We start from the raw sequence: 19,125 nt of genomic DNA on the forward strand, positions 1-19,125 counted from the left end.
CCACTGGAAGGATATACAAGTTGACACTCAAACTTTTTGGTTGCATTCTAATGCACCTTCCTTGGCCATCAAGGGACTTAAGTTTGGAAGTTCTGCCCCAGAGGCAGGGATACAACATTGCATCCACTGCACTACAACATTATTGGAGATATTTAAAGAAAACCAACTGCCTAAACTGATGACAAACCAACGTGTACCTACTCCCCACACAGCATGCTCAAGAGCAGATGGTGGTCATTCATTACATATTAATGCACTAGGCATTGCTTCTATAACTCTTCATTGCTACCCAAGTGGTAGTTTATAGATGCAATAATGCAGATATCAGCCTGGCATATTTGCCAGATTAGCAACCAGAAAATCAGGACCTCAATGTCAAATTCATTAATCTGCACAATTATTTGGAGTAATTTGAAATTTGGGCAATTATGTAAAGTCAGGTAATACTGAATCATTTTGGTACCTTCACTGACACACAAACATATAATACTGCAGATTCAGGTTTAAAGATAAATTAGAAGTTTTTTAAGCAAAATTATTGAAGGTAAAATACATCAAATTATTTACATAATATACAATTTTAAACATTTTGAAACACATGTTAAAATGGAATCCACATAATCACCATCACCCCCCCCCCACCTGCATCTACCTATCGTCTTCCAAGCTACCTTCCCCTTAGCCCCACCCCCCTCCTATTTATCTCTCACCCCCTGAGAAATTGACAAAATAAGTTGCAGCACAATGACAGTGATTTTTGTTTCTGATTTGCACTATACATTCCACAAACGTTGCCTTCCAGCTATGTTTTCTGAGAAATAAATTTTGGATAATGAGTGAACTGGCTGACACCGAACCCAGTCAAACTCATTTCTTTCCCCACCCATCCCTTCTACCCCAATTTTGTTTTCTCCCACTTCCCCTTCCTTTTAGAAAGGGAGATAGCTAAGCACTTCTGTGGCACTAAAGAGTTTTCATCTCTCATGAGAACCCCAGAAAAGATTGCAGGAACATTAATAGCCAACTGCTTGTGAATGGAATGAAGATGTCAAGGATCTGTGTTCAGTTCAATCAATCTTATTTTTAAATCAGGCCCTTGGCATTGTCTTCCATATTGCATCATTGTTGGAGATACTATTGCTTGATCACTGATTCCTGAGATATTGCTTTCCAGTCAATAAGCCTGACATAGTAGTAACAAATAGATGTTATAATGGTGAGTTCAGACAGTGTGGTTTTAGTGTCGTGGGCTACATTTGCCATTTCTGCCACTCTTACTTCACAAAATTGAACGTTAATGGAGTATTGAATGTTGCAGTCAGGTCAATCTGCATACAAAAGAGAACCTTATGGCATGAGTCTCAAAAAGCAGTTTCCAATTTAGCTCTCAGATTGAGGATACTGACTTAGAAACAACATTTGTTTGACACGGGCAAAGCAATACATCACATAAGTGATGGAGAACATCTGACATTTAGGATTTGTTCTCAACCATGACACTAATAAGCTCAAAAGTAATTTCAAGGGAATCTGTATATTTAAATATAACTTGGAAGGAACGATGAACTGAGGTTTAAGAACCCAAAATCCTAGCAAACCGAACCTGTTTAAAAGAAATAAATGGTCACAGATCTGTCCAAGCTGTGCCACAGCAGTTGATGAGTTCACTTGTCCAGTAAAGGTAAGCAGACTGAGACACCTAATCAGAAGCAAATAAACTGCTACAATCGTTTCTGTTTCTTACAGACAATATTTGTGAGCCTACCCCAAACAGACTGAGTCAAGTAAGTTCTGCAGACATGTACCACTTATAGTCAAGATCATGTCCATGGAACTCAGATGGATGTTGTCTGGGGAGCAGACTACCTTTTAGTTGCAGATAAACTGAAATTACAAGTGAGGACCGTAGAGTTTAGATTAGATTACATTACAGTGTGGAAAGAGGCCCTTCGGCCCAACAAGTCCACACTGACCTGCCGAAGCGCAACCCACCCATACCCCTACATTTACCCCTTACCTAACACTAAGGGCAATTTAGTATGCCCGTACTCTCTTTCACCAATTCACCTGGAAGGATTTTGTGGTGATCACCAAAATATGAATGCACCAATTCATAAAATTTGTCTTAGCTGAATGTGCTATTTAATGTACAATTTATAGATTATATTCAACCAAAATTTGCCATTTAACTTAGGTTGAAATAAAGTTCATTCTGAATGTTAGAGTAGTGTTGCAACGGTAGGTAGCATTTGCATTATGGACACTTAAGGAATAAACATTCTTCTTAATTTAAACCATGGAATTACCTGACTTTATTCTTTTAATAAGTAATTGTGATTGCAAAGTTTGTCAACTTAAAAATAAAATTATGCATCTCTACTAAGATCATAACATATTACACAAGTATGTTTCCACTACACATGAGCCTGAAGACTTTGAGATGGAATTGGATATTCAGTGGGTGGGGCACACTTGCTGTCAAAATCCCAATTTTATTATATTCCATTCAGCTTACACTATTGCTATACTCTCGTCTATGAATGCCTTTGTTGAGGTATAAGCCTGAGAACTATGGTAGCTGTGCCATGAGAAGGCACAGGCTAACAGTTCATTACTCGTTTTCTGAAATTAGCCCACTTGACTATTGCTGTTTGCAGTTAATGCTTTTTGGATAATTTTGGAGGTAAGTTCTTACTCTGTAATTCCACAAAAGAAGTTCACCTACCCACAATCCAGGTACAGCAAAATAATATTCCCAAATTAACAAAGAATCTTTTCATGGATTATGTTAAGCATTGGTTCTATCCTCTAGGTATTTTTACCTAAATCAATTTGAGATATAGGTCAAGCAAACGGTACAAAGACATGTTAAAAACAATGACTGCAGATGCTGAAAACCAAATACTGGATTAGTGGTGCTGGAAGAGCATAGCAGTTCAGGCAGCATCCAACGAGCAGTGAAATTGACGTTTGGCTTTTGCCCGAAACGTCAATTTTGCTGCTCGTTGGATGCTGCCTGAACTGCTGTGCTCTTCCAGCACCACTAATCCTGTACAAAGACATGTCCACAATGCATGTCATGATGGCTGATCAGAATCTCAGATTACTTATGGACTCCTTAAACTTTAATTCCAACATATGCCGTCTTTTAAGAGGACTACTATAGTCATAAAATGACTGTGGATGTAAATTCAGTGATTGTCTGGTACAGTCTTGCATGGATTCATGGAATATCGCACATGTATATAGTCAGAGAAACCGCAAACATTAACATTAAAAATCAAGGAACAATGTGGTGTTTACGACACTGCCTTGCCACTACCTCAACCCATCTCCTTTAGACATGTTTGTGTTTTACCCTTCTGGTACACAAATAAAGAGGTTAAAAACAAACTGCAGTAGGGGGTCTGTATGTGTTAGTAATCTGCCATGTTTGCTTGTGGACTAAACAGATAATGGACAAACAAGGTAATGGAACACACAATGAATTGTGGAATCATAGGAAGCACTGAGGATTAGAGGCATCTTGATGCACATGAATACTAGTACTTGAAGGTATCAGGGCAGGTAGATGAAATGGTTTAGAAGGCATGTGGTAGATTTGCTATTAAGAGTTTAAGAGTAGGGAGGTTATGCTAGAACTGCATAAAATGCTGGTTAGGTCACAGCAAGAGTATTGTGCAGAATCCACATTACAGGAGGGATGTGAGGAAAACGGTTTCACCCAGAGGCTTGTGTGAATCTGGAACTTACAGATTGTATGGGTGAAACCTTCATAACATTGAAAAAATATTCAGATGTCCACTTGTGATACCAAGGCATACGAGGCTATAGAAAATGGAACATTTAGGTGTTGTGTATTTCACTGGTATCAACACAGCGGGCTGTACGACTTTTTTGTGCTGTAGATCTTGATGACTCAATGAATCCCGTGGGCTGTGAAGATCACAGCTTGACAACAGCCATTAAAGTCTCCTACATTGTTGCAAAAGTAAAGAAAATATACTCTCCCACTCTGAGTACTGCTAACTAGCCATCATAAAAAGCAACAAGAACAAAAGAATTTCAATTAATCTGCAGAGTCAAGAGATAAACTTTTCAACCACCAACATCAAAGCTTCTGGTACATCCAAATGTAATAGCCATAATATTCCACTATTTATGTTTTAATGAGCATCTTAGAGACTGATGTGTATATCTATTTTTTAAGTTTTACCTGTTTTTGGAATCACCTTTTATTCCTAATCTGAGTGTGTGTATGTTGTGTCATTATTTCTTCTCATCTTTATTCATTTATAAGTTCACTCTTACATAAGTTAATTCAAGAAGGCTGGCTCTTTTTAACATATAAATTAATTTGTTCTGGGAGAAAACTATTCCAAATTGACTCTGTTACAGCCAAGGGGGTAGTTAAATAAAAAAAGGAAGAGAGCCAGTTCACCCCAGATCCAGACGATTTGGATTACCATGGTAGTCAGTCACTGATCATATTCACACAGATATCAATGTACTTTTAACTAAAAAATATAAGTTTAATACACAAAACAAAACAATGCCATAAAGACAGTTTGGAAAGACCTTATCATACACACATCAAAAAAGATTCAACCCTTCTTTCCCAACAATGCCCTTTACAGGCACTCAAGTCCACTGAAGTATAACTCCTCTCCTTACTTTAAATTTCTTACTCAACTACCGAATTTGCAAGAATTTCCTTTCTGCACAGTCATCAGACCAAATTTCCTCCAGCTTTAGCAAAGACACACAGATACAGGCTAACTCATTGCCATTTCTTACTGAACTCCAAGGAAAGCTCAGCTTTCTTTTTAGACCTGTCTACTTGGATTGCTAAAATAGGCTTCTTCCTAGCACTAGTAGTCTGGAGACTGGCAAAAATGACTGTCTTTCTGCTGGCATGGGTCTTTTCTTTTTCTGAACTGAACCTGTTTGAGGCCCTAGACTTTCTTTTGATAGGTCATACAAGCTTAACTTGGAAAAATATTCCAGCAAATATCTCACTACCTATCTAATCACTTATCTTAAATTACATGCCTTTTTAAAAATGCTGTTTCAACCTCATTGTTTAAAATATCTTCCTATCATTTTCAACAAAACAAGTTACCTTCACAGAGTGAAAACTTAAAATGTATTCACTCCTACTTTAGTTTCCAAGTGCCCAAGTAATAACAATACAGGATAAACCTTCATCATATTTGAAAATTTAATGCTGAGCTGCTTTTTTGGGCACTGCAGTCTATGCGGTATAGATACACACATAGTTTTATGATTTTGATGCAGTGAAAGTGGTAGAACAGCACTATAATTCCAGGTCAGGAGTATGTGCAGCTTAAAGGCCTAGGTAACTGGGACTTGATTTATGGCAACAATATTTTTTTTAAATCCTGTACATAATGTGAAATTGAAAAAGTTCTCTTTAAGTTCAACCTTAGAAAAAAATTCCTTGTATCACGGACAAAAAGAAATGGCTAGACAGCAATCAGAAAAGATAACCTACTAAAACAATTCTGTGTGGACTGGCATCATCTGATTCCTAAAACAATATGTTTTAGATAAGTTGCTATAGCAACTGCATCACTACCAGCAGCTCTTTAACTCTGTCCTGACTGATGTGAATCATAGCAACAAATTTAATGAAAGACATTTGTTACTACTAATAACCAACTGTACACATGGAAATCTTTATAAACTTGGTTTCCACAGAAAAAACAACAGATCAGGGAATTATATTTTCATACCTTCATAAAAGATGGCCTTAACTTTCATCAGTCTTTATGAAATAATAAGTTTTATGTAACATGCCATGGCACTATGCTGCCAGGAGAAAAGGAGTACTCTATTAATTCTATAAAACCCTGTAAGAGGGATGCAAAATCAGTGACTGGTTGTCATTTTCTCATGTGCAAGTAATGAAATCATAAATTCTCAATAAAATTAAATAATAGATGTTTGCAAACTAACAAATACATTGGCCCTGAACTTCTACTGTTCAGAAAGTTGTTATGCCCGCATAGATAGGAGTGGCGCATGGGGACATTGTAGAAGCCCATTGTAGGACCCTCTGAAGGGGTAGCCCGAGAAAGTGAATTTTCCACTGGGCAATGCCACTAAACTTGGAATCCTACAACAATCTCAATTTAAATCTGAGACTTTGCAGCGTTTGGATAAAATTAAGTAAACTAGCTACTCAGAAAGTATTAAACTATTAAACAAATAGAGAAACTCCTGAGTAACAGTTCAAAAGATCCAATACTTACTTTACACACTCTCAATAAGACACCTTTCATACACTTACACCCTTCACCAGACCTGATTTCTCCCGCCCACCCTAACTTACCCTACTTCCCACTGTATCACATACACAGCAGGCACTCTACCTCCAATCTAGTTAGCACCTTACCCTTACTCATCTGGCATCTTTCCCCAAGAACTCTACCATCTACCCAGCTGTCATTTTACTTATCTTGAATAGGAGAACCCTACCACATACCTATCTGGCATCCTATCTCTGGCACACTACCTCACTCCACAGCTGGCACCCCATCCAGCTGGCACCTACCTCCCATTTATCTGTTATTCTATTTGTAGCACCTTGCCCCTTCCCCAACTGGCATCCTTCCCAGCTGTCATCCTGTATACCTGGCAAGTTACCAACTTGATACCCTACTTATGTGGCATCCCATGCCCGTACGCATCTGGCACCCTATCCTCCCAGCACCTTAATAGCATACTTACCTTATGAACTTATTAACCGCAGCTGTCAAAGTGGTTGCTAGTACCTTTAAATTTCAGAATGTGGCAGCTGAAAAAGGTTATGTTTGCCTTCCTCTGACAGTTCTGCATTATGAGAAAACTGTCAGCTAGGAATTAAGGCTCTGCAATTCTGAGGGAACCCTGATTGGAATCTTCTTTCAGAAATACGAAGCTTCTAAAAGGGCTCCCTCTGTGTGAGATTGCCACTCTTTGCAAAATCTGACTTATTATCGAACAATTCCTGAACACTGAATTTGAATGAAAACAAACATCAGTAAATAAACCAGCTCTTTTCTGACATTTTTACCTAAACAATTTTGAACAATCTTGATTTGGGAAAGCCGAAAGGTGAATTAAACCAATAATTTCTTAGGGGAAATGGAAGATATGCTTATTTATTTTATTAGAAATGATTGCACTGTTGAGCCCTTTGGAGTCTCTCCCAGTGTTCTGCTGTGCTGTCTGTTTAAATCTCATCCTGACAGACTGCACTACCATATCCCTGTTTGATGTGGGCTGAAAGGCAGATTGTTCATATTCACTATTTGAAGCATTAGGTTTGTAAAATAATAACCTTTTATATTTGCACAGCATATAACAACCACTGCAAGGATGAATGCAGAGCATTGTTCATCTGAATTTGGAACATAAATTAAGAAAAAGTAAACTGCTCTAAATGTATTTTATAAATTTCAATGATTTGCTTGAACCTTGCTTTGCTTTATAATATAAAAACAAAGCCAATTGCAAAGTTTAAAAACTGTAGGCATAATCTTGTAAAGTCTTGAACGACATGGGCTACAATGAAATGTGTGGCAGAATGGTGCAAGAAATCTGTAACGCCCATCTCACCATCATGGCAGGTTTCTTGCTAGTCAGCAATGAGTAACCAAATTGGGAAGATTATTTCTTGTTAAACACCTTAATTAACTCCAAATCTGATCAAATGCACCAAACAAACTAGATGTCAAGAAGTTTCAACATGCAAGTCAAAGTGGGTAACTGATGAATTCAGCTTGCTGCTGGTTGTGGACAACCTCATGTTGCGCAGCATAAAACACCACCCCAAGGCACAATCCATAGGGTCAGCCTCACCCACCCCTCATTCACAGACATTGGATTCTGAGATTCATTAACCCCTCTGGCTTCTCATGGTATCTATCTGATCCATTTGCAGGATGCATAGGGTACTGAGAGCTGTATTGCAGGGCTGATGCAAGGACACTTGACACACATGAAAAGGCACCCAACTCACAGATTAGACTAGGCTACATCTCAGAGCTGGGTAGTAGAAAGTGAGGACTGCAGATGCTGAAGATTAGAGTCGAGAGTGTGGTGTTGGAAAAGTACAACAGGTCAGGCAGCATCGAGGAGCAGGAAAATGGACTTTTTGGGCATAAGCCATTCCTAATGAAGGGCTATGCCTGAAACGTCAATTCTCCTGCTCTTCAGATGTTTCATGACCTGCTGTGCTTTTCCAGCATCACACACTTGACTACATCTCAGGGCTGCTTGCTTGCTGTCATAATGCACATTCACTTAGCACCTAGAACACAGAACATAGAACATAGAAAAATACAGCGCAGTACAGGCCCTTCGGCCCTCGATGTTGCGCCGACCGAAGCCTACCTAACCTACACTAGCCCAATAACCTCCATATGCTTGTCCAATGCCCGCTTAAATGACCATAAAGAGGGACAGTCCACCACTGCTACTGGCAGGGCATTCCATGAACTCACAACCCGCTGAGTAACAAATCTACCCCTAACATCTGTCCTATACCTACCACCCCTTAATTTAAAGCTGTCTCCCCTGGTAACAGCTGACTCCATACGCGGAAAAAGGTTCTCACTGTCAACCCTATCTAAACCCCTAATCATCTTGTACACCTCTATCAAATCTCCCCTAAATCTTCTTTTCTCCAATGAGAAAAGCCCCAAGTGCCTCAGCCTTTCCTCATATGATCTTCCTACCATGCCAGGCAACATCCTGGTAAACCTCCTCTGCACTCGTTCCAATGCCTCCACATCCTTCCTATAATATGGCAACCAAAACTGCACAGAGTCTTATACAACTGCAACATGACCTCAGGACTCCGGAACTCAATTCCTCTACCAATAAAGCCCAGTAGACCATATGCCTTCTTCACAGCACTATTTACCTGGGTGGCAACTTTCAAAGATCTGTGTACATGGACACCAAGATCCCTCTGCTCATCCACACTGCCAAGTAGTCTACCATTAGCCCAGTAATCCATTTTCTTGTTACTCCTACCAAAGTGAATGACTTCGCACTTAGCTACATTGAATTCCATTTGCCACCTTACTGCCCAGCTCTGCAACTTATCTATATCCCGCTGTAACCTGCACATCCTTCTTCGCTGTCCACAACTCCACCGACTTTTGTGTCATCCGCAAACTTGCTCACCCAGCCTTCAAGCCCCTCCTCCAGGTCATTTATAAAAATGACAAACAGCAATTGTCCCAAAACAGATCTTTGTGGAACCTGCAAGCTCGCAGTATCTATGACTTGCCTTGCCTTGCCATGGCAATTAGTGCATTCACACAACCAGGCAACTTGCCTAGCTGGTCTGCAATCCTCAGTAAAGGAGGCGTACATCTTTCTGTACAGCTGTATTAACCTCATACCTGTATCATGTGCCATCAGCTTATGCAACAAGCACATTACATGTGCAGCAACCAGGCATCCATGTCTCAAAGCTTTAGCAAAGTAATCCTCATTGAAGTCCATGGAAACACCTGTCATTCAGGGAGTACCAACACAGAAAGTCAAAGGCAGCCCCTGATACCAGTCCAGAGGATTGGCCAGTCAGTGCTCAGTCAAGGGGGTCCATGCCTCTGCAGTCTAGGGAGTGGTCACAGTCATCTGGCTCTATATTGGCAAGTCCAGGAAATAGGGCTAATGGATTTGGGAACATGTAGATGTCAGTCAGGTGTCTGGACATTTTTCATTCAGGGCTGACTGGTTAGGTTGCTCATGGGAGTAGGTTATGTTCTGTTCATTAGATTGGTCCAAAGAAACTAAGGAATTGTGGGTGAGTTGGGACAAGGGAGGTCACTGCTTCAGGAAGATGACCTGCATCAGTGACCATGGGGATAGGGATTTGAGGCTGGGGGACAGAATAATAATAATTATGAAGTGGGGGACAACTGCAGTTGTTAGGTGATATACTCTTAAGCATGGATGGGAATAAGTCAATGCAAGAGGGTGGCTAGTCCATGATCAGGAGCACCCTGGCTTCAAGGGGGAGACATGGTATGGTCACCTCATGCACTAGAGGCAGGGGGGTTAGGACCTGAAGAGCTGAGAAGCCTATGGGGCTTACGGGAAATAATATTAAAACAGGGATCTAGATGATCAGGGCCTCACAACACATAGAACTGGAAAGTGGAATCCAGTATCCAAGAGTATACACTATCAAATTCTACTGTGCTGAAATTATGCAATTGGAAAGAAAATGGCTGCATCCACAATCAGAGTGGGAAGAGTTAGTATCTCAACCTGTGAGGGAGGTGGCTACGAGACCCAATGACGTGAGACACTTCAGAGGGAAAGAATTAGCACACAGCCCCATGCAGTAGACAGATGTACATACATGCACTGCTATCTCCTACTCGCAAGTGATCTTAAGTTAGTGCTGCCCCATGTGCTGTAAAGTTCCTCACTCCAGACATTGCTGACCACTTCGTTCACATCATCACTTTTGGATATGGAAGTCAGGAAAGAATGTTTGACTACATTCTTTCTGCCTGACTACAGCAGGCACCCACAGCCCTATATATACTTGATTCAACTTGCTTCCACCAAACTGCATCAGGCTCTCAACACAGATATTGACCCATGGTACATCCTGCATGGACATGACTAAGGCATCATTCTGGCATAGTTACATTCAAGGGTTGACAAAAACTCAAATAAACGGATGTGGTTCAAAAGCAACCAACATCATACAAATGAGATACTGTACTTCATATACAGTATACAATTACCCATACCACCAAAGTGTTTTCTAAAGGTTCTTTTCCTTTCACTTTCACTACATCTCAGTGTTGTCCTAGGTTTGATAGATGGGTCTGGTTGGGCAACCTCAGGGTATTTTTGACATGGTGAGGATCTTCTTGCCAGAGGCAAATGGGCACCCTTTGCCTTCAATTCCAATAGTCGGATGGGGACAGGCAGGACGGAGGTGGAGGTCCCAGCCATCTCTAGAGTGTCCTATAAGTAAACGACTTCAAAGGAACATGTGTGTGGTTCTTCCTCCAGCTAGATATCTCCTGGCACTGCCCCATCTCCTTCTGAGGATGGGGCACCTGGATTGCATGCTAGGTTCTCCAACCCACTGTCACCATGCCTTTGGTCCTGAAGTGAATAGAACACCAAACCTTGAGGGTGCTGGATCTGCCTGATTGCATGTTTGGAGCAGCTGGGTCCCCCTAATGTAGCTGCACTCCTGCAGCCTCTGGGTTATGAAGGCCATTACTTCTGACCAACCTATCTGTCGTAACTGTTCCTCCTTGTGCCTGTGGACAAAGTCCTTGATTGCCTATAGCACCATGTGCTGTCCTGCCTGGATCTGTGCAGGTTTCTGGTCTCCAGCAATGATCTGGGTGTGAAATAAACTATAAAATAGCTGTTCATTCTGGTAGCATGCTACAATATTTTAATTATCAAAATCCTGATATGATCACTCTCTCCATATTGTTTCATAATCGGTATTGAATTTATGAGCCACTTTCTTAAATTGTGGACAATGTGATACTTTCTCTGTCTTATTTTATCACAAATAGCGTACTGACATTATGCACTTAATTTGAACTTGTCTGAACTGAAATTGACCTGGGTAACAGTGTCATTACTCACTGGGTAGTGCATTGGAAATTAAGCCCCACTATTTCTGGAATCATCAGAAATGTAAAATAATTTAATCAAACTATTGAAAGTCCCAATTTACCTGGCTAACGAACTCTGGTTAAAGTAAGGCTCTCACAATGTTTCTGTAGTTAACAAGAAAAGAGCTATTTAAAGTAAACAAATTGTCTTTAACCAACGGCAATTAGGAAACATCAATTGATAACATATCTCTATAACTTAAACATACTCCTTCCTCAAACAGACGGACACAAAAAGACAAACAAGACATGAATGTTAAGGGCAGAAAAGGAAAACAACCAGGGAAACCACATTTCAACAGAACTAGTCCAGGCCATCCGAGTTGATGATTTGCTTTCTTTTGGTTTCTTTCAATTCCCATTAATCCTTTGATATTCGGACAAGATTGTTTATACACTGATATTCTCTTTCATTCACTGGTTGAAAGTTCGTGTTTCCATTATCTTTGAAGGTGTTTCATCTTCTTTCAGTGGAGATTTGCAGAGAAAGGTGAGTCCAAGATAGTTAGCTCTTTCAGGAGACTTTCTCACACCTCCACAGAGAAACAAGTACAGAGAGAGATTTTTGTGATGTTTTTGTTTTACAGGCAGGATGTTTCCCTGCTGTATTGGCCCCACATAAACCACAGTCACCAGGCTAGGGACTAATCAGAATGTTGGTGTCAAGCAATTGTCCTCCTAGTTCAGAACCCATCAACTCCATAATGTCTGCTTTTGCTCTCATTGTTCCATGAAATATGAAACATTGTGTACAACTCACAATGGACTCCATTAAAGTTAGTTTTTAAAACTTCAGCCATATCTTGGCATTGTCTCCTTGGTTGAAAGCAATACTTTCTTTTTTAAAATCCACAGTCCAAAACTAAAGGAAATAAGATGATGTGATCTTTACAACAGCAATGCTGGTGTAGAGACATAACAGAATAATGTGCACAAACTCTGATCTCTCATTAAGGAATTCAGTGGTAAGAATGAATGCAAAGGGTCAGTTGAACAACATAGACATTGATGAGAGAACTGTGGTGTCTGACAGTCAGACCGAGGAACAGAGAAAGAACTGAAAAAAACAATGAAAGGTAAGGGAGAGAGAGAGGTAGACAAAAGATCGTAAGTGTCAAAACAGGGGAGAGAGATTAGAAAATGCCAAAAGGTTAGCGAAGAAGGTAATGAAGGTAATAAAAAAGGAAAGTCTAGTAAAAAAAAGTAGAGTGATGAATGGGAGATGATAGAAAGAGAAAAAGGAAGAAATTCATACAGGACACAACCTGTACTTTCTTAGGAAGCCACTTAACAGCTCTTTGTGTTGACCCGACTGTCTTACTGAAATATTATTACAGGGTAAAAGCTGACTGCTGTGAAATAATGTTTGAAGTCCACTTTTATTTATTCTTTGGCTGAAATTTTGTAATCTGCTGTTTAAAGTGTTCAATTAACAGCGTCTGCTGCATGTGCAATTCATTTGTGGGCTGCCACGCAGCTGTGAAATTTTACTGACTTCATAAAAAAGAAAATAGCAGCCGAATGCTAAATGTGGGTCCTGGGGCTCGCCCCTGAGACACATCTGAAACCATTTTCCACCATAAACACCCATACCATTTCTTTAATGCTGATCATTGTTGCTATGCCTGTGGTCGGAAGGCTCTAATAGTGATATTTTATTTGTTCTCTTATCTGTTATTGGGTTGTTTCCACACTGCATCCAAAACTTGAGTGAATAGTTCATCCTTCTTATAACGTCATAGGCGGCAAGTGCCACTGCACAGTGGGAAAGAGGGTGAAGGCAGAGAGTTGAGGTGTCTGCTCAGCAATATTCCTGTTACCACTAGTTTAATTTCCAATTTATACTCGACTCCTGAACTACAAACATATCAATCTTCTCTATCTAACAGAAATATGCTTCAAGTTAAAGAATAGGAGAATGAATATAAAAAAAAGCCCCAAAACTATCTGGATCGGTCTCTGTAGACACAGAATAGTGCTGAGTGGCATTGCAAGGCAAAGAATGTCAACACATTTATGGTTTATACTTAGGCTGCAAAGGTGATGGGTGTGAAAAGTTTGACATCTCACACTGCTTTAATTTGGAAAATCCCTCTCAAATTTGGATTTGTTGACAAGTTTGGCCTGTAATAAAGCGAGATTTCCACAATAACAGCCCTTTGAATGCTTCATATACAGCAAATTATTCTATTTCCCATCTGTTCTATACCAGACACACAGTGTTTAATGCTAATTACAGATAGACAAACTAAAAATGTTCATTTTTCCAACATAGTTCCATTGGTGAGGATACAATTAATATAAAATAGTATTAAATAACTCTTCTGATTTATGATGGGTGCTATTCCTTCAGTAGTCCCAAAGCATGTGAAGCATGTTTTCAGTTCTGTACCTTATCAGTGCATCTTTTTGCATTTGAAAAATTGCTGCTTGATCATAAATATCCATTATTTCATATTTTGTCTTATTTGATGCCATTGAATTGAACACTTAATTAATAATTGGAGATAGCAGTGGTTAACTTTAGTCTTCTTTCATTATAGCAATGTCTGCTTTTTATTATTTGTAAAATACTCTTCTTGGCCTCATTAACACATATATTTGATTAGCAGTGACACATATAACAATCATTGGTCTCTCCAAGTATTAAAAGCATCAACAAACAAGGTCAACACCACAGTATACTAGCCTCAATATCTTTCAAAACTGCTGAATTTTCATGTTTTTATCAAAAAGAAACAAAGGTAAGATTCATAATGTGGACCATAAGAATTAGAAGAAAATTAAGTTAACACAGACAAAGTGACACCATTCTTCGGTTTTGAAACCAGGAAGATTGTGTGAGCAAGCGAGGCTGAGAAGTAATGCGGAAGTTCACAGGTTTGAAATTCTGAGAAAATGTGAGTTAGAGCAGGAACTGGTCTGATAAGTCCTGAACAGTAGAAATATAGGAATTAAGGAGACTCATTAGGAGACTGAATATTTGAAGCTTAGAAAGAATATAAGAAGAAAATTGAAGGCAGCAGTGACCACAGCAGCACAACATGAGAAGTGAATGTGTTTCAGCATGAAGGAGCCTCCCAAGAGATCACACTTACCAGTCTAAACTGAGCGATCGTGGGCGGGGGTGGGAGAGGAACTGCTCATTCACTGCACTCTCATGTTGGCTGAACCTTTCCTTGTGGCAAAACCGCTGAGTCAATTTCAATTTACTGCTTTCCAACCTGATAACGGGAAGTGAAAGAAAAAAAACTATTGTTAAATTAAAAGACATTAAAATGGTTAGCAGAAAAATGATGAAACGTAGCATGCGTGTTATCCAGCTCCAGGTTGTAATGAAAAATTTTAAAGCTTCATTAGGGATATTTCCCATCCCAAGAGGTCAGTAATGCTGTGAAGACTATGCACCATTCAAATTATGAGAAAATGCTGGAGATCAAAGTCCAAGAGTGTGATGCTGGAAAAGCACAGCTGGTCAGGCAGCATCCGAGGAGCAGAAGAGTCAACATTTCGAGCATAAGCTCGCCACATAAAGTTTCACCACATCAATAATAAGATACCGAGACAGTGAAGAGTATGCAGAGAAGATTTATAAGGTTGGTATCAGAAAGGCATTCCTGATGAAGAGCTTAAGCTTGAAACAGTGACTCTCCTGCTCCTCAGATGCTGCCTGACTGGCTGTGCTTTTCAACCACACTCTTCGACCATTCAAATTATGTCTTCCCATTCTGACCCATTCTCTGCCAAACTGTCAATTTATTTAGCCATAAACTCCTTCATGACAATAGCCATTTGCCTACACCAAGGTCACATAAGAAGAAAGCAAATCTCATGTTTCTCTATTTTCAGATTTTGGTCAATCATTGTGACTTTTCCCCAGTGAATAAATCTGTTCAAGCAGTCTAAACAAACCCATGGTAGCTTGGAGAGTCAGGTTTTGGGCTTTCAGCAGATCTCAGAAAAAAGACTTGCATTTGACATCTTGGCTATGGAGTAAAAAAATCAGAGTTCTTGTGCTCAATTTGCTTCCAGTGATGTTGGATTTCATGAAAATATACAGATATAATGTAAAAGTTTAATGACTGATTTTCTTCAAATAAACCATCAATAAATCTCACTGCGAGAGACTTATGTAGGAATTCTAACTATAGAATATGTTCAGTGAAGTGTGAATCAAATCTAAAGGTTCAAGGTCAGACTGTACCTTAAATAGTCTTGTTAGGTTCTGATCCCCGAGATGAATCATTGAAGCACAAAACTCACACATAGTCAAAAGTCTGATTGTGAGGAAAGATAAGAGAAACTTAAGCATTTCATGTTGAAAGGAGTTGTTTGTGAGATGATCTTATTGATTTAGATAGACTAAAGTTCAAATACATCGATCGCTAAAAGCTGACTACAGTTTGGCAAGGTGATAAGAAAAGCAAGCCAAGCATAAGGCTTTTTTTAGATGGACAGAATTGAAAAGTAGGGAAATTTTGCAAATTTGTATCAAATATTGGTTAGATTATACTTGGAATACTGTATGCAATTTTCACCACAATAATAATAAGATACAGAGACAGGGAAAAGTGTGCAGAGAAGATTTCACAAGGTTGGTATCAGAAAGGCATGGATGTACATCAGAAAAAGATTGTCAGGATGGGTTCCTTTCCTCTTGAAAAAAAATGCTGAGAGATCATCTGATGGAGGTATTTAAAATTAGGAGAGCCTATCTAGCAGTCACCTATTTAAAATAGTCACCAAGAAATCCAATAGGGAGTACAGAAGAACTTCTTCACCCAAAGAATGAGAAAATGTGGAGTCACTAACACAGGGAGTGGTTGAAGCAAACAGTAATGATGCATTTAAGAGGTAATTGGACGAGCATATGAGGGAGAAGGAAGTACATGGTAAAGATGGCTCAGGTATACGTAGGTGTTTACAGCACAAAAGGAGGCCACGATCCAACAGAGGTCTGACAACACTAATCTCATTTTTCAGTTTTTGGCCCATAGTCTTGGAATCTATACCAAGGCATATGAATAGCTAAATTGAGTTTTTGACAACAATCCTTTCAGGCAGTAAGTTGCACACTCCCAGCATCATCTAAGTGAAAAATTTATCAATTCTCCTCTTAGCCTTCTACCTCATATTAAATCCATGCTGCTGTTAATTGACCCATCTACTAATGGAAAAAGTGCCTTCCTATCCATCCTATTTATGTGCCTCATAACCTTATACACTTTTATCTGGTCCCCTTTCAACCTTTGTTGCTCAAAGGAAAACTACCTTGTCTATCCCACATCCCAGACTGTCTAACCCAGGCAGCATCCTGATAAATCTCTTCGGCCAGCTTTCTAGTGCAATCAAATCCTTCCCAATATGTGATGACCAATATGTGATGACCAAGAACTGCATGCAGTACCCCAATTGTGTCATCACCAACGTGTTGTGCAGCTCCAGCATAACCTCATTGCTCTTGTTTTCTATGCCTTGACTAATGAAATCAAGAATCCCAGATGCTTTCTTGACCATGTTATCTATAAGACTTGTTACTTTCGGGGATCCATGGAGAAGTTAAGCAAGGTGCCTCTGATCTTCAAATGCTTTCCAGGGTCCTATCATTCATAGTGTAAGTGTTTTGCCTTGTTAGCCCTTCCCAAATTCATCATCTCATACTTTTCTGGTTTGAATTCCATTTGCCCACCTGAGGAGTCAGTTGATATCTTCCGGCAATTTATGGTTATTTTCTTCACTATATACCACTCCACTACTCATTTTCAACTGTGAATTTCTTGATCATTCTCTATACATTTAATCCAAATAATTAATGTACACCACAAACAGCGAGAGCCCAACATAACCCTGTGGAATGTCATTGGAAACAACCATCCATTCACAGAAATATTGATCTTCTTCATCATCTGCTTGATGATTCTCAGCTAATGTTGGATGTAATGTGCTTTGCATCCCAAAGGCTTTGACTTACTTGACCAGTCTGCCATGAGGGACTTTATTAAAAGCCTTGCTAAAATGCTTATGAACCACATCAGTTTGCGAATTGTCCCAACCATTCAACAGATGATGCCATCTCCATCACCCTCCATCTGACCCTCACCCACTGGACAAAAAGGACACTTATATCAGATTACTGTTCATAGACTTCAGCTCTGCATTTAACACTATTATTCCTCAGCATCTGATTGGAAATCTGGGTCTGCTGGGCTTGAATAACTCCCTCTGTATCTGGATCCTGAAATTCTTGACTGGGAGACCTCAGACAGTCCAGATTAGGAACAGCATCTCCAACACCATCACATTGAGCATGGGGGCCCCAGGGCTGTGCACTCAGTCCACTGCTGTTCATCCTGCTGACACACGACTGTGCAGCGATGCACAGCTCGAAACATATTATTATGTTCACTGATGACACAAAGGTAGTGGATCTAATAGCAGGAACAATGAGTCAACATACAGAGAGGAGATGCAGCGGCTAACAGACTGGTGCAGAGCCAACAACCTGTCTCTGAATGTGGACAAAATGAAAGAGATGGTTGTTGACTTCAGGAGGGCATGGAGCGATCACTCTCTGCTGGACACCGATGGCTCCCCCATGGAGGTCATGAAGAGCATGAAATTTCTTGGCATCCACCTGGTGGAGAATTTCACCTGGACCCTCAACATCAGCTCCATGGCCAAGAAAGCCCAGCAGTGTCTCTACATTCTGCATAGGTTCAGAAAGCCCATCTTTGGCTTTGTGAGGGGCAGGTCATGCCTCACACACCTTATCGAGTCCTTTGAGGATGTGACTAGAAAAGTTGATGAGGGTCGAGCTGTGGATGTGGTGTATATGGACTTCAGCAAGGCATTTGATAAGGTTCCCCATGGTAGGCTCATTCAGAAGGTCAGGAGGAATGGGATACAGGGGAACTTAGCAGTCTGGATACAGAATTGGCTGGCCAACAGAAGACAGTGAGTAGAAGGAAAATATTCTGCCTGGAAGTCTGTGGTGAGTGTTGTTCCACAGGACTCTGTCCTTGGACCTCTACTGTTTGTAATTTTTATTAATGACTTGGATGAGGGGATTGAAGGATGGGTCAGCAAGTTTGCAGATGACACAAAGGTTGGAGGTGTTGTTAACAGTATAGAGGGCTGTTGTAAGCTGCAGCGGGACATTGACAGGATGCAGAGATGGGCTGAGAGGTGGCAGATGGAGTTCAACCTGTATAAATGCAAGGTGATGCATTTTGGAAGGTCGAATTTGAAAGCTGAGTACAGGATTAAGGATAGGATTCTTGGCAGTGTGGAGGAACAGAGGGATCTTGGTGTGCAGGTACATAGATCCCTTAAAATGGCCACCCAAGTGGACAGGGTTGTGTTTTGGCTTTCATTAACAGGGGGATTGAGTTAAAGAGTCATGAGATCTTGTTGCAGCTCTATAAAACTTTGGTTAGACCGCACT

The 19,125-nt window shown here is 40.1% G+C and overlaps 1 protein-coding gene across 11 annotated transcripts in view; it reads right to left on the reverse strand.

Annotated features, from left to right (window-relative positions):
• The window catches only part of LOC140464494 (ankyrin repeat and fibronectin type-III domain-containing protein 1-like), a 924,898-nt gene that overhangs the window by 157,212 nt on the left and 748,561 nt on the right, over positions 1–19,125 (reverse strand). For 8 of the 11 annotated variants that reach the window (XM_072559619.1, XM_072559618.1, XM_072559621.1 and 5 more), the window contains one exon: positions 14,780–14,905. The exons of the other annotated variants lie outside the window; for them this stretch is intronic. In XM_072559619.1, coding sequence (XP_072415720.1) covers positions 14,780–14,905 — 126 coding nt within the window. The remainder of the gene's footprint in view (positions 1–14,779; positions 14,906–19,125) is intronic. 11 annotated transcript variants of the gene reach the window in all.

This window comes from Chiloscyllium punctatum, chromosome 40 (genome assembly GCF_047496795.1).
Source record: "Chiloscyllium punctatum isolate Juve2018m chromosome 40, sChiPun1.3, whole genome shotgun sequence".
Classification (NCBI taxonomy): domain Eukaryota; kingdom Metazoa; phylum Chordata; class Chondrichthyes; order Orectolobiformes; family Hemiscylliidae; genus Chiloscyllium; species Chiloscyllium punctatum.